At 43.6% G+C, this 15,664-nt stretch overlaps 1 protein-coding gene across 4 annotated transcripts in view; it reads left to right on the top strand.

Moving 5' to 3' along the window:
* The window catches only part of LOC133511758 (paired box protein Pax-7-like), a 37,670-nt gene extending 22,475 nt beyond the window's left edge, over positions 1-15,195 (top strand). For 2 of the 4 annotated variants that reach the window (XM_061840663.1, XM_061840654.1), the window contains exons 5-8: positions 639-838; positions 2,401-2,566; positions 3,329-3,525; positions 14,067-15,195. In XM_061840663.1, the coding sequence (XP_061696647.1) occupies positions 639-838; positions 2,401-2,566; positions 3,329-3,525; positions 14,067-14,666 (1,163 nt within the window). In that variant the 3' untranslated portion in view covers positions 14,667-15,195. Of the gene's footprint in view, positions 1-638; positions 839-2,400; positions 2,567-2,966; positions 2,982-3,262; positions 3,272-3,328; positions 3,526-14,066 lie in introns of all 4 variants that reach the window. The other 2 variants (XM_061840681.1, XM_061840672.1) reach the window with 2 other exon arrangements.
* Positions 15,196-15,664: the final 469 nt, after the last annotated feature.

Here is a 15,664-nt window from a genome sequence, read left to right as displayed (position 1 = left end):
CAGTCTCCAGGAAGAATGCAGGGTTTCCTTGTTGTATTGTTTTTATTGATTTATTTGTGTTCTTTTTTCTCCGTCATATTTGGGTCATTATTGATTAACAGCAACAAAACGTCCAACTCATGCAGATACACACCAAGTCTTCAATGTCAAAGTCCAAGAAATGGATTCAAATCTTTCATCTCAAATCTATAATTTCCAAATTATTTCACGTTTTATTGTTTCTGGGAAAATGCACGCTTCTCCGCATCCGTTTCAGATTTATTTTCATTAATAACTTGGTTTTGGCCATGTTCATTTGCAACTTGGCACGGCATTCTGTTTTTACCTGTGAATTTTGGATTTCTATCCTAAACCTCGCCAAACGTCAGAGATGATGAATAAAAAGGGGTGAGAACACAGAGCCGGGAGGAACAGCAAATGAAACACGGGATGGCTGCGATGTGAATGTTTCAACTGAATGGAATGAGTCACATTTCAAGTACTCTCGGGGCCCATCTGAGATTCACAATGAGAATACCGTGGGAGGCTGCTTTTTGATAAAAAATTGACCATGTATACAGTACATATGAAGACTCATATCCTCATTTCATTTGACACAAGAGCTGAAAGTGACGGCGAGGGTGGCTTGTTTCACACAGGCAGTCGAATGGATGAAGTGTCGGACGTGGAGTCGGAGCCCGATCTGCCCCTCAAGAGGAAGCAGCGCAGGAGTCGCACCACCTTTACAGCCGAGCAGCTGGAAGAACTGGAGAAGGCTTTCGAAAGGACCCACTACCCGGATATTTACACGAGGGAGGAGCTGGCCCAGATGACCAAACTCACCGAGGCGCGGGTGCAGGTAATACACCGCCCTCGGTCACGCCTGGGCTTGAGCCCCCGCTTGCTGGATCTGCATGATACGAGCTGATTAATGGCATCTTATTTGAGGACTAATTTGCCCATCGTCAAAGTCAAAATTTTCATCAAAATGTTCATATATGCTATGATCTCGTAATGTCCTCTCTCTCATGTTGGCTCAGCAGCTGTGAGGGAGACACGGACAAAATCCTCCTGCTCCTTATTATTTTTTTTTGTACATATTTCCCACCAAAACCACGTCATCAACACTCACATCTGATCACTGCTCAGCAACGCCTTGGTAAAATCTGTCATCTACAAACATCACAAAATACGTTCAAACTAGCAATAGCCATAAATGTGCTATTACATTAGTGGGTTAAAAAAAAAATAAAAATCAAACTTAAGAATGTGCGGATTCGTAGTCGCATACACGTCTTGCTCGAATTCCCGTGTGGATGTTTTCTCTCCATGGTACCACAGCGTTGCTTTGCAGTAATTAACCCACATTCTTTTTGTCCTTTTCTCAGTTTAAAGCGACCCCCAAAATGTGGGGCATCTTTTTAGATGGTGCAAATACAGTTTTATCGTTGTTTTGCATAATTTTGAGCCATATTGTAATATCACTTGTATATAATGCGCATCCATGTATAGATGCACCCCAAATGTTGACCTCAAAATTCTGGAAAACACTTCCACCTATGTATAATGCATTTTTTTTTTCCCATCAATGATTTTGCTTCCATCCGTATGATTACAACCTGAAGTATCTGTATTTTGAGAGTTCCCCCCCAACTAATTATTCTGGAAGTCACTGCTGGTGTAGTGGTACACTCACCTGACTTTGGTCCAGAAACACCTGGGTTCAGTGACGGTGTTGTACCCTGCGACTGACTGGTGACAAGTTCATGGTGTAGTGAGCCTTTCACCCGAAGTTAGCTGGGATAGGCCCCAGCACTCCCGCAACCCTTGTGAGGATAAGCAACTTGGACGATAGATGCGACGGATTATTCTGGAGTTAGGCACTTTATTAAAACCTGTAATACTTTTTGTTTCATTTTACATAACCTTGTTTTGAAATTCACAGCCCTCTGTTGTGCTCTTATGTTTGATTACCCAGGCAGAATTTGTAAGATCTTTAAAGAAAACAAGAACAGCCATTCCAAAGATATTCCATTTTAATTAAACTGTCAAGCGTTGGAGAAAAGCATGATCATTATTCAAAACATACCATAACCATAAAGAAATTAATCGTGGTTGTTGCTCCGTCACTGCGATTGGCTGCCAACCAATTCAGGGTGTACCCCACCTCCTGTTTGAAAATAGCTGGCACAGATAATGGATATATATTATTGTTATCATCCTCACAAGGGTTCAGGGCTCGCTGGTAGCTGTCCCAGCTTTATTTTTGGGCGAGAGGCGGGGTACACCCTGAACTGGTTGGCAGCCAATCGCAGGGCACATAAAAACAAATAACCATTCACACTCACAATCACACCTAAGAGTAATTCAAATTCGCTGGTTGTCACCGATCTTGTCCTCTAATTGCATTTTATATCGTAGGTGTGGTTCAGCAATCGCAGGGCCAGATGGCGAAAACAAGCAGGAGCCAATCAGCTAACAGCTTTCAACCCTCTGTTGCCGAGCGGATTTCCCCCCGCAGGGATGCCAACACTTCCTACATACCAACTGGCAGACTCCAGCTACTCGAGCAATATTTTGTCCCAAGGTAGAGGAACACCTTTTATCTTCTATGAATATGTGGTGAGGGAATTGTAGTCAATACTGACAAACATCCGAGAAAGTGAAACGGTGAAAGGGTTGAGTGTCATTGGCCTCTTGAACATGTTTTGTCGGGGATTCTGGTCTCTTGTTTCTGGAGCACACAAAAGGGATTCCAGGACACCTTTTCAAGCAAAATCCGAGAATTAAGTATGCTGACATCGTAAATTAATCATATTTCTGAGAGGGATTGAGTGTGAGAATGTTTACAATTGAGAGTAAAATAGAACAGCGATCTTGTTGGGCGATTGCGTACTCCATAACGTTAAGTTAATCACTTTACACGACTGTGTCTTATTAGAAGTATGACTTGAAATGGGGGCAGCACGGTGACGCACCTGGTCAAGGTTCTGAGGACCCGGGTTCGATCCCGGCCCCGCCTGTGTGGCGTGTGCGTGTTCTTTCCGTGCCTGCGTGGGTTTTCTCCGGGCACCCTGCTTTCCCCCCACATCCCAGAAACATGCAACCTTAATTGGACACTCTAAATTGCCCCTAGGTGTGATTGTGAGTGCGGCTGTCTGATTTGCGGTCTGAAAGCATCTCTGTTCTGGTTGTTGTACTATGTGAAGGCGATACTTCAACCAGGTGCCTAAAGTACACTTCCAAGGTGTATTTTGCGCAAAAGACCGTGGCGGGAGGAAAGCTGTCAAAGGTCAAGCCAGGAAGTAAGCGTTTGTTCAGACACACTTCCTGTTGTTTATCTATCCAGATGGCGGAGGTACCGTTCACCGGCCCCAACCGCTCCCTCCGTCCACCATGCACCAGAGCGCTCTCTCTGCCAATGACAGCTGTTCCACCTACGGGTTAGCTTCTAATCGTCACGGGTTTTCTGGCTACTCCGACACCTTCATGACATCTGCGCCGAGCGGCCACGTCAACCCGGTCAACGCTGGGCTTTCCCCGCAGGTAAATCTCTTCAAGTTTGTCCTTACGATTACGTAGCGATGTTAGGCCAGGTAAGACTTTGCTGTTGTTTGGGTCTGACTGCTGACACAGATTCGGCTGGTGACTAAAGTGAACCTTAACCCTGTGTTGACCCATGTTGCATTTTTACACATGGTACATTAGGGCCCCTTTTCCAGTTTATCGACTTGGCATTTGCCATTATTGACCAGTGTTGTACAATTTCAGAGAACCTGGAACCCTGCTTGGTTAATAGAAAGGGGAAATCCACTAGTTTGCATGAACAATGTATCCAATAGGTCATGTAATATGTACCCTATTTTGACAATGTAATATTAAATCCTCGCTCATTTAATAATGTTTTGAGAAGATTTTTATCGACAATTACGAATTTTCAGGGGCCTACGTGAGCGGATGTGACGTGTTACGTGCCGCAACAAAAGCTCAATTGCGTGGGACACCATTTATGCCTAGCACGGATTTCTCTGATTTATCCTCATCTGATGAAGAAATAGCAGTATCTGTTGATCAGGAAGATGGAGGAATACTTTCATAGAGATTTGAAGTTGTGGCTGTAAATAATGTTGAATATTCGGAGTCTGACTACTCGGAGGCCTACGTGTCACGTCCCATCGAAACGAGAGTAGGACCCAAATGCAGGACTCGGAAGATGCAAGGTAGTTCAAGGAGAAACGTTTATTATATGCAGAGGTAGGTAGTTGGGACGTCGGGCGAAGAGAGCAGGTGAGCGGGCAGGCAGGAGTCGGTACACGGGAGAACAATCAAAGCAGGCAGAAGTAACGAAGGAGTCGGGCTTACAAGGTTGGTCGGAGAACGGACGAAGGTCGGTACACACAGGTTCGATCAGGGATACCGGAGCACACGAACGGGACATGAAGATCAACGAACTGGCGCCGGCCAGTTGTCATCGGTCATATAAATCCACAGCATAATCAGGCTGCATGAGGCGCAGGTGTGCACCTTCCAATCAGGGCACCTGCGCGGACACCCGCACAGCTCGTGCTGGAGCGGCAGGATCATGACGGTACGCGCGGGATGTAAGTGCGTAAACAAAGGCCCCCGGGGCTCCAGGCCGGCAGCCGCGGATGGCCGCGAGCCGAGCTTTGGCTCGCGGCCTCCACCGGACGCCGAAGCTCGGCTCGTGTGTATTTCCCGTCCGAACAACCATCCGCGCCTGCCGGCCCGGAGCTCCGGGGGCCTTTGTTGCTGAGCTTCGGCTAATGGCTTCCGCTGCCGGAGCTCGCTCGACAGACTCCGGGTCATTCCCGTCCAAAGAACCATCCATGGCTTTGTTTACGCACTTACGTCCCGCCCGTAGGCCTCCGGGTAGTCAGACTCCGCCGTCATTCTGCCTAAAGAACCATCTGAATATTCAACATTATTTACAGCCACAACTTCAAATCTGTATGGAAGTGTTCCTCCGTCTTCCCGATCAACCGATACTGCTATTTCTTCATCGGATGAGGATAAATTCGAGAAATCAGCGCTGGGCATAAATGGTGTCCCATGTAATCCAGCCTTTGTTGCGGCACGTAACACGTCACATCTGCTCACGTAAGACATGGCAGCGCCCCAGAAAATTCGTAATTGTCAATAAAAAATTTCTCAAAACACTATTAAATGAGAAAGGATTTAACATCACATTGTCAAAATAGAATACATATTACATGAACTATTGGATACGTTGTTAATGCAAACCAGTGGATTTCCCCTTTCAGTGGGGTGCGCTCATGCAGGTTTGCTGTTACAGCAGTGAAGCAATTACGAAGAGTCATGGGTCAAGCAATCCATTTATTTTCTCTCTTGAGGTGGAATAAGATGAAACACTATCGAAGTCCATCTTGAAAAAAAAAAAAAAGATTCGTAGTTCTGTCTAGTGTGCGCAGTTGCATGTTTTGGAAGGTTTTTTTTTGGTGGAGTGAGGTGGACTGGATGGCTCCAGAGGTCACAACGCTCCAATCGATATTTTTAAATTTACTGCACCAGGTTAAAAAAACAACTACAAGACTAATCCCACCCCCAAACAAACAAAGACCCAAAATTACGCAGTACCGGAAGTCTGTGGCAGAATTGACTCGAGTGATTTAAGACAAAACTGGATTTAACAAAGTAAAGTAACATTTTTTGACCACAATGCAAATGACAATACTGACATATCCCAGCAGCTACTCTAAGCGTCCATTTCCATCCCCCTCCCCAACTGGAGCTGCCAGACTCACACCCGTCCCGTTTTCGTTGACAAGACAGGCGAGGTGAGGATTTCTGACAAAAAAGGGATTTGCTGTTGTTGCGGGTGAGTTGGGGATAACAGAGGTGTCTCTCCGGCGCATGTTTAATCGTTTTGTAGGAGCTTAATAGCACAAAAAGAACGCCGCACGTATATCAAGAGACACGGCTCCCTTCATTTCGTAAAATCTTTCTCCCTGAAGAGCGCTTCCTTGGTTTACACTAGAGATTAGCATACAGAGGGGGTGAATTATATACTGTATATTGTTATGGTTATTGGTTTATTGCGAATACATTTGACTGCTTGTATTACACTTGCCTATTAGGCTCCTCAGACAATAAAATACAATTATTTCTGCTTAATAATACAAGAGCCTCTGTGCACGAGGGAATGTTGATAAGACTTGATCAATAGCTAACTTTGCTACGATTCAATTCCGCAGTTCAGGATTCAGGGTCAATTTTTATTGGGTTGTGTTATTAACTGATCATCAAGCAAGCACAGAATTCCTTGGAAAATCGCTTTTTAATTGAACATTTATTGTAAGGTATTAATCTCTTTTATGTTTTTTTTCCCCGCATTTAGCAGTGTCATTACACCACACACATTCTCATTTGAGCAGACCGTATTTCCAATTTGGTCTTGGGAAAAGGATTTAATTAGATTACGATGAATTACATTGCTTGAATGTGCCTCATTTTATGCATACCATAAGTCAAAATATGTCTTTGACCCGGTTCAAGTTTGACATCTTTGCAGTTTGTCAATTTCATGCAACAGCCTTTGAATTCCAAAGCAATTGGAAACAACTGGATTTCAAATCGCCGTTGTGGTGATGTAGGTTTGTCAATTAATATTCAAGTACTTCCCCAGTTCACTAAAATTCACGTGACGCTACGTCGTGACAGCTGTTGTGTCACTCAAAATGTCCTCAAACAACGGCGAATAAAATCCTCGTCACGATTTGTGGGTGCCCGAAAAATGAGCCAGCTTGGAGAATGTTGGGCAAGGAAATTGGTGTAACAGCTAAGTACGACGTTGCTCCAGTTGTCGGGTGAAGCAGCGAATACACGTTCGCTGTGCACGGTACTGGCTTGGTGGTGCGCGATATTCAAATGAAGGCAAACAGCAGTCCAATCAGTGCAAAACTAATTTACATAAAGAATATTAATGAGAGGTGGCACGGTGGGTCAGCTGGAAAGCGTTGGCCTCACAGTTCTGAGTCCAATCCCGGAGCTGACTGTGTGGAGTTTGCACGTTCTTCCCGTGCTTGCATGGGTTATCTCCGGGCACTCCGGTTTCCTCCCACATCCCAAAAACATGCAACATTAATTGGACACTCTAAATTGACCCTAGGTGTGATTGTCAGTGCAGCTGTTTGTCTCTATGTGCCCTGCGATTGGCTGGCGACCAGTTCAGGGTGTACCGCACCTCCTGCCCGTTGACAGCTGGGTTAGGCCCCAGCACTCCCCGCGACCCTCGTGAGGATAAACGCCAAAGAAAATGGATGGATGAATGGATATTAATGAGAAATTCAGTGGTCTCGGCTCCTCGGTGAAAAAGACTGCGAGCAAGAGCATGGTTAAGGACATTCAGGGTATTTTCAATGACCTTGCAAATACGATAAAAAGACATCCATCCATCCATCCATCCATTTTCTTTTGCCACTTATCCTCACGAGGGTCAATGACATTCTGGTACGAACGCTCAGATTTTTTTTTTTTTGGTCCTCCTTGTCATGATTCTTGTGTCTCACCCACTAAGCTTCTTACTTCCTCCTGTATCTTTCTTTATGGTCTCTTTTATAATAATAATGAGAATAACAATATTAATAATAGTTATTATTATTATTATTATCAGTTTATGTTCTTTCTCAGCTGTCCCCAATCTTGTCCACGTAGACTGAGCTCCCTCGTTCATGTTCAGTTCTTTTTGGCCAGTTTTACTTCTCACTGTGCGTGTCCTTTGGTTCCTCCTCTGAAGGTTTTCTTTGGGGTTATTTACATAAAAACATCCATCCAGCTATCCATTTTCTTCACCGCTTATCCCCACAAGGGTCGCAGGGATTGCTGGAGCTCAACCCAGCTGTCAACGGGCTGGAGGCAGGGCACATGGAGACAGAAAACAGTCGCACTCACAATCACACCTCGGGGCAATTTACAGTGTCCAATTAATGTCGCATGTTTTTGGAATGTGGGAGGAAACCGGAGTGCACGGAGAAAATCCACACAGGCACGGGGAGAACATGCAAACTCCACACAGGCGGGGCCGGGATCAGAACTGTGAGGTCAACGCTTTACCAGATGCTCCATCGTCCCGCTTAAAAAGACGTTAAAGATTATTTTTTAAAAATCGATGGAAGGGGAAAGGCTCAACAAATGTCTCTATTAGACTTTGTAAAAATGACTTTGCTCTTATGAGCCCTTGAGGCAAACTATAGTTCCACTCCTTCCTGTTGCTTGTATTTTCTACTGTTTGGATAGTTTGTTTGTTGTTTTGACGTCATTGAAAAGGCTTGACTACCTCGCTCATGTCTCGGGCATACAGTAGCTGTACGGAAGCTTACTGGCTGTAAAGGAGAGCTTGAACATGCAAGTCCCATGCGAGCGAAATCCATACTGCTCAATTCATGTGCATTTCCTGACTATTCAACTCGAGTTTCGGCTGCTCTTCATCTTTTCATTGCCTTCTTAAGCGTTTACACGAGACGGTGTCAGCGCTGATTCCTTTCCTGAATAGCACAGAAGCTGTGGACATCCCGCACACCTGACGTGCCGTAAACAGCCACATTGTCATTGTAATACACGCCACCCTCCACATTTCAGCCTCCTCTTCACAAATTGAAAGAGGGGAAGTTGATGTTTGCATGGATGTGGTGGCCGCTGCCAATTCGAAGCATTGCGGAAAGCAAAACACGTGAACGTCTCTTTGATGCTCGAGAATTATGTGAGTGCTTTCCTTTCACCAAACAAGAGCACATATGACTCGATCCTACCGGGATCGAATCGGGTCACTGAAGGTGACGTGATGGCTTCTCCTGCAGTGACCCCAAACCGTCAATGCATTACACAAGGGAGAAAAAGAGAAGGGAAGAGCTCATTTCCTCTCGAGTTTGTTGTGAGAAAAAGATTTAGGAGCCTGCAATGGAATGGTGGAGCTCTCTTGCTTGCTATTTGATGTTAGGCTAAGAGAGGGAGTGTGAGAGAGAGAGTGAGTGAGAGAGAGAAGGAGAGAGTGAGAGAGAGAGAGAGAGAGAGAGAGAGAGGCGGGCGAGAATCACTGGTTGGTTTCAGTGTTGGGGGATCAGAGCTGCTTTGGTTCTCTGGCTGTGTCTCTTTGATCCATATCCCCAGGCCTGCCTGCCTGCCTCGCGAGCTCAGGCCTCTGCTCATGTTTCCAGACAACTGGCGGCCCGAGATAAGGTGGGCTGGGGGTGGGGGGGTTGCCTCTTCACACATATTACCCCCTCCCCCAGCGTTCTTGCTCGCTCTCGCACACGTATTTATGGAGTGGATGTAAAAAAAAACTCCTGTAATTTCAACATAATTGTAAGGTGACTCAAATAATGAGGTAGTAGAATTATAACACTGTGCAAAAGAGTTCAAACAGGGAATCTCGTGAATTTTATAAAGAACGCAGATGCAAGGAGTGAAGTATTTTCATTTCAGGATTTAATTTTGTTTTCATAATTGGGATGGTTATACTTCTAGAAGCCTAAAGTGAATCATTTCAAGACAATCAAACATTTCATAATGTTAGTCTCTCCTGATATCAATAAAATATACCAACCTACACATTAAAAATACCTTTTTTTTTAATGTCAGTCATTCAGGTCTCCGGGGCACAAAGGACAAGACTTTTCTCGTTTGGTGAATTTGTTGTGGTTTTCGCAAGATGTTAAGAAATCAATTGGGCGATTATTTGATGCCATTCAAGTCACAATAAGAAAAAATAATTAAACTAAAATAAGAAACCATCAAATGACTATAAAAATAAGGTAGGAATTTACATTTTCCTGTTTAACAAAACCGTGACACATGAGTTTAAATTTTGGACCAAGCTAGGACTAAAACACACAAAATGAACTTAAAATGGTCGTGAATATTATCATTTATTCTGATTTATTGGAATCGTCACAAAAAATACACACTTCACAAAGTGCATGAAAAGCGGTCTCGTGATCTCAAAACACAGAAATTCAAATAGCAGAAGTGGAATAGGGAAAAGGTGGCACGGTGGAGCAGCTGGAACGCGTTGGCCTCGCAGTTCTGAGGATCCGGGTTCAAATGCCGGCCCCGCTTGTGTCTAGTTTGCATGTTCTCCCCATCCCTGCATGGATTTTCTTCGGGCACTCTGGTTTCCTCCCATATCCCAAAAACATGCAACCTTCATTGAACGCTCTAAATTGCCCATAGGTGTGATTGTGAGTACGGCTGTTGTCTGTCTTCATGTGCCCTGTGATTGGCTGGCAAACAGTTCAGGGTGTGCCCTGCCTCCGGCCTGTTGACAGCTGGGATAGGCTCCAGCACGGCCCGGGACCCTTGTGAGGATAAGCGGCTGAGAAAATGGATGGCTGAATGGATGTTTTTACGTAAATAACCCCAAAGAAAACCTTCAGAGGAGGAATCAAAGGACATGCACAGCGAGATGTCAAACTGGCCAAAAAGAACTGAACATGAACGAGGGAGCTCAGTCTACGTGGACAACATTGGGGACAGCTGAGGAAGAAAATAAACTGACAGTAATAATAATAATAATAATAATAATAATAAAAGAGACAGCTAAGAAAGATACAGGAGGAAGTAAGAAGCTTACCGGGTGAAACACAAGAATCATGACAAGTAGGACAAAAAAAAAAAAAAAGTCAGAGCGTTCGTACCAGAAAGACAAAAGCCATCGTCGATGATTCACAGTGAAGAATGTCATAAACACGCGGAGAAAATATTGGGCCCGGTTACTTTAACATACATGATCATTCATAAAAGTACACCATGCTAATATTGAATAAATAAAATGAAAGATTCCTAATGTGCCAAATTATTTTGGGTGCAAATCAGAGGTACTCATAGGACACCACAACGACAGAAAAATGATGTTTTAAAAAAAAAAAAAAAAGACTAATGGTGGCAACATCATTCCTTGGGGCCGTTTTCTTCAGATGAAAATTGGGCTTTTTTCCCCCACTATGTCGGGAACAAACGGTTTCAAAATATCATTTTAGTAGCAAGGCCTTCAGGCTCTCGCAAGGAAAATGAAAAAAAAAAAAAAACTCACGATGATGTCGTTTCAACGTTAAAATGGATGACGTCACCTGAAGAAAAGGAGAAAGCTGCCAGTCCTAAATCCAATTGGAAAATCTTTGGGGGGGGGGTCGTGTAACGGGGGCTGCACACAAGCAATATCCTCATATGCTGTCGGACTGGAGCAATTTTTGCAAAGTTGACACATTTATTGCCCAACATTATGTTGTACTCGTATACTACCATCCCCCTCCCTGCTAAACGCACAGAAATTACGAAAGCCTGTAATAAAACGAAAATATACCAATCTGCACATCATAGTTTTAACATATGTATGTGTAATGTCAAATGATTCCACAAGCAACGTGGGCTTCATTTCATTCGTTTTGCTCCGAGGGCATACAAACCAAAAGTAACCCAACAAAACATTCCTTCACAGCCCACATTTTACAGCGTGTGTTGGGAAGATGAATGTCAATATTAGTCTCAGCTGCTGTTCAAAATGTGCGGCATTAAGCCCTTTGACTGGGCACACTGTCAACCAATCACAACGGATGAGCGTTTATATTTAGAGCAGCCGTGACACTGGGAGGTTGCGAGGTGTCGGCTGGAAAAAAAAAAGCATGCTGCTTTGCTTGAGCTGCCGCCAAATAAAATAGTCAGACCTGCTACGAACATTATTGAGATAAATTCGAGATCAACATTTGTGTGCTCACACAGAAAAACTCTAAATTGTCAATGGGTTGTTTTCACGTGACATTACCTGTTGTGCTGCCTCGTACGGCGGCCATTTTTGATCCCTGAGCTCCGTTACTCATACAAAGGCAAGGTGGACGACGTTATGTTTCTAACCGCATTTATTGAAGACGCGATCGAGAGCACATCAAGCCCAGACTGACTATTAGGCAACCTGGCATGCACACATCACGGGACTCGGGACAGCGTCACAAAAGCGCAGTATTGGTCCCTTGATCTTTTACTCTGTGTGACAGAAATCACAAAGGAGGAGCACTTACCTGTATGCTAACACGGAAAACGAAAGGCGGTGGAATATTATTTTTTTTTAATATCGATGCAAACTCCATTTATTCCACTTTTTCCCCCCCAAAAAGTAAACCCTGTATATTAGCTCACCACAAGCAGAGCCAAATGTTTATTATTTGTTTAGAATTTGATGACAATGGCAGAAAAACAAACGAATAAACAAATCCAGTATTTAACAAAATTCTCAACTCTTTCAAGTGAGATTTTTCATGCCACCGTAACATGATTCACATTAACACTATGCTTAAAGTGCCACTGACATCCTGATGTTCATTGGAAAATAGATATTGTTATGAAAATTACATATAATATTATTGACTTCAATGTCTATACGAAAAAATAAATATGAGCGGAGAGCGTGCCATTCATGCGCAAAGTTGCGAAAGTCTCACTGGACATCCAAGTGGTAGCCATATTGCCTGCAACGTCATCAGCAGACGTCACACTGGGACAGTCGCCATTGAGAAGACGCTGAGCCACCTGCTATGGGAGAGGAAGAGAGATTTTCGGATTTTTCCGACGCCCCTTGTGACACAGAAGCTCTTTTCGAAGAAGTGACCGTCTCACAATCAAATGAAGTGACCTGGGTAATATTACCCTATCGTTTAGATGATATGTGGATCAGTTCTATCTAACAACAGACTCCCGGACAGTATGACAGTATGTAGCATTCTCAGCCGCGAGTGATGACAACTATTATGTTTTTTAATAGCTCTATACACACTTACCTGTATTTTGGAGCCCACGGAATTCTCACCTTTTGCACCCGTGCAATCCATTTTTCACAACGGACCGGGTCTTTTGGAAAAGTGTGAAAAGTGAATCCATCCTCCTGAGTGTTCGGGCAATATCCAGCAATATAACGAGCCGGTATTTTGGCTAAAACGAAGGAACAAAGCGCTAACCTTCCTGCAGGTAAAACTGGGATAAACACACGAGGCCGCCTGAGAGGGCTCCTGCTGATAACGTCACTTCCTGCTTCTTCTCCAAAACAAATTCCTCAAGAGGATTTTCATGGCGGGAGTTACAAAAAGCCATATAGGTCAAAATTATGTGTGGTGAAAAAATAGATGGGTCCATTCCGGCTGCTTTTTTTTTTTTTCATTTTTTTTTTAAAAAAACATACTAAAAACCATGATTTTAGTCTTAGTTGAGGGTTAAATATTGGGGGGAGGGGTACTATCTGTGTGTACTATCTCAATAAAAGTTTAAAAAGCAGCATTTCTTAAAGATGCAATGCAAATGTATTGTACTAAAATGTTACATGTACAAACCCCAGTTCCAATGTGTAAAGTGTAAACAAAAACAAAATACAATGATTTGCACATCCTTTTCAACCTATACTCAATTGAATACACTAAAAAGACAACATATTTAATATACAAACTGATGAACATTATTGTTATTTAAAAATATTCCCTCATTCTAATTGTGACGCCTTCAACAGTTCCAAAAAAGCTGCTTAATGATAATAATAAACCCCTGAGCAACCTGGTGCTGCCAGAGGGTTAGCACGGCGTGGGCTCCTTGTATAGGAGTGGTCAAATCGGAATATTTACATCTGATTATATCCTTGCTTTTTTTTTTTTTTTTGTGCTGACATCAGACCGGTTTCCGTTCGGGACACGCCTAACTCTGCTGCACTGTAAGTTGGATGGGAAGGAAATCATGAAACATGGAATTCCTTCAAACTTGGATTTAAGGCAATATTATTCCATTTGCAAAATTAAGCACTTTGTCCACTATCCATCCATCCATCCATTTTCTGAGCTGCTCATCCTCACAAGGGTCACGGGGAGTGCTGGAGCCTATCCCAGCAGTCAACAGGCAGGAGGCGGGGTACACCCTGAACTGGTTGCCAGCCAATCACAGGGCACATCAAGACAAACAGCCGCACTTACAATTTAGAATGTCCGATTAATACTTTGTCCACTAATATTTGCTTCTTGAAATCTTATCCGGGCTATTTCGCTGCAATGATGACGTGACCCTCCGCTGACGTCTATTCGCAGGTGATGAGCATCCTGAGTAACCCGAGCGGCGTTTCGTCCCAACCCCAGCACGACTTTTCGGTGTCGCCGCTCCACAGCATGTTGGAAGCCCCCCCGCCCAACGCCGCGTCGGCCCCCGGCAGCCAGCGTTCCACCGAGGCCTCCAGTAAGACGGTGGACAGCCTTTCATCTTCCCAGTCCTACTGTCCCCCAACGTACAGCGCTACCAACTACAGCGTGGACCCGGCTGTGGCTGCCGTGGGCTACCAGTACACCCAGTATGGCCAGAGTAAGTCACGCCGGTGTCCCGGCTTATACTTATACTTATACCGGCGTGATACTCGTCGCTTACTTTTCAGCCTCAAGCTAGCGTTTGCTGACAGGATCTCAAAGAGCATTATACTTGATCCCTGTCGCATGGATCTGGTGATTGTTGGTCAAATGCAGAGTAGGGCAAGCTACCAGACTAGAGTCTCGTGGGTTAAGCTTCTTTTCCTCCGATGTACTGTGGGGGGAAGACAGCAACCGGGCTGGATCGTGACTAGTGAAAATCCGGAGATAATTGCGCTGAAAAAAAAAAATCGTTTTTGTAAAACCCCTGAATTCTTGAACAGGCCTTGATGAACCACCAATAGCGTTTTTGGGGTTGGTTGGCTGGTTGGCTGAGATCATTGCTTCGATCTCACCTCTGGTCTTCCCGTGTGAAGTTTGCAGGTTCTTCTTGTGCTTGTGTGGGTTTTGTTCAGGTACTCTGGCTTCCTCTCAGATAAAAAAAAAAAAAAAAAAAGCTTCTGAGGTTATTTGAAAACTGAACATAGCTCACAGATGTGAATGTGAGAGTAATTAAAAAAAAAAAAATACTATGTGCCCTACAACTGGCTGTTCACCAATCCAGGGTCCACGCCAAAATGAGATGGGATTGGCTTCATGACCCTCATTAGGACAAGCAGTATGAAAAATGAATGAATAGATAACATTTTGTAAAAAAAAAAGTCGAAGTAGGTTTAAAACTGAAATATAGTACAAATATTTTTCACTGACACCAACATAGGTGAACCATGCACATGAAATTATTGTCATCATGGTGGTGTTTCAAGTGTTGTTTTGACAATTATTTCTCTTCATTTACAAAATGGCTATTTTAAAATCATTTTTTGAATAAGCTTATTGATTTCATTCTTTTGAAAAGAATAGAATTCCCCCCACACCCTTTTATAATTAAAAACAATCCCAGGTGTATTAATAACACGTCCTTTGCATGCTTTCATCAAAATACCCCCGAGTATCAAGAATTACAGATGACTTTACACACCATATTTTGTCTCATTAAAGGTCTAATCCAGAGGAAATGTATTTGATTTGTCTATCATACAAATGGAGCTAAAATTTCATTCAAAAAATTCTCAACACAACAAAAATGAAATAAATTAGCGTCCAAGTCAGTCTCAAGATTTTGTTCGAAATGTCGCTTAGATTCGGCAAGTTCCAGTACTCTAGGGAACGTGATGTCACACCTAGATACCATTTAGCCAGAGCGTGAAAAAGCTAGCAACGATAATGCAAAATGCATGCAAAATAAACATATAAACACGTGATCTTTAAACGCAGAACGATACAGA

This window comes from Syngnathoides biaculeatus, chromosome 2 (genome assembly GCF_019802595.1).
Source record: "Syngnathoides biaculeatus isolate LvHL_M chromosome 2, ASM1980259v1, whole genome shotgun sequence".
Taxonomy (NCBI): Eukaryota; Metazoa; Chordata; class Actinopteri; order Syngnathiformes; family Syngnathidae; genus Syngnathoides; species Syngnathoides biaculeatus.
This window is presented reverse-complemented; position numbering and strand designations above follow the sequence as displayed.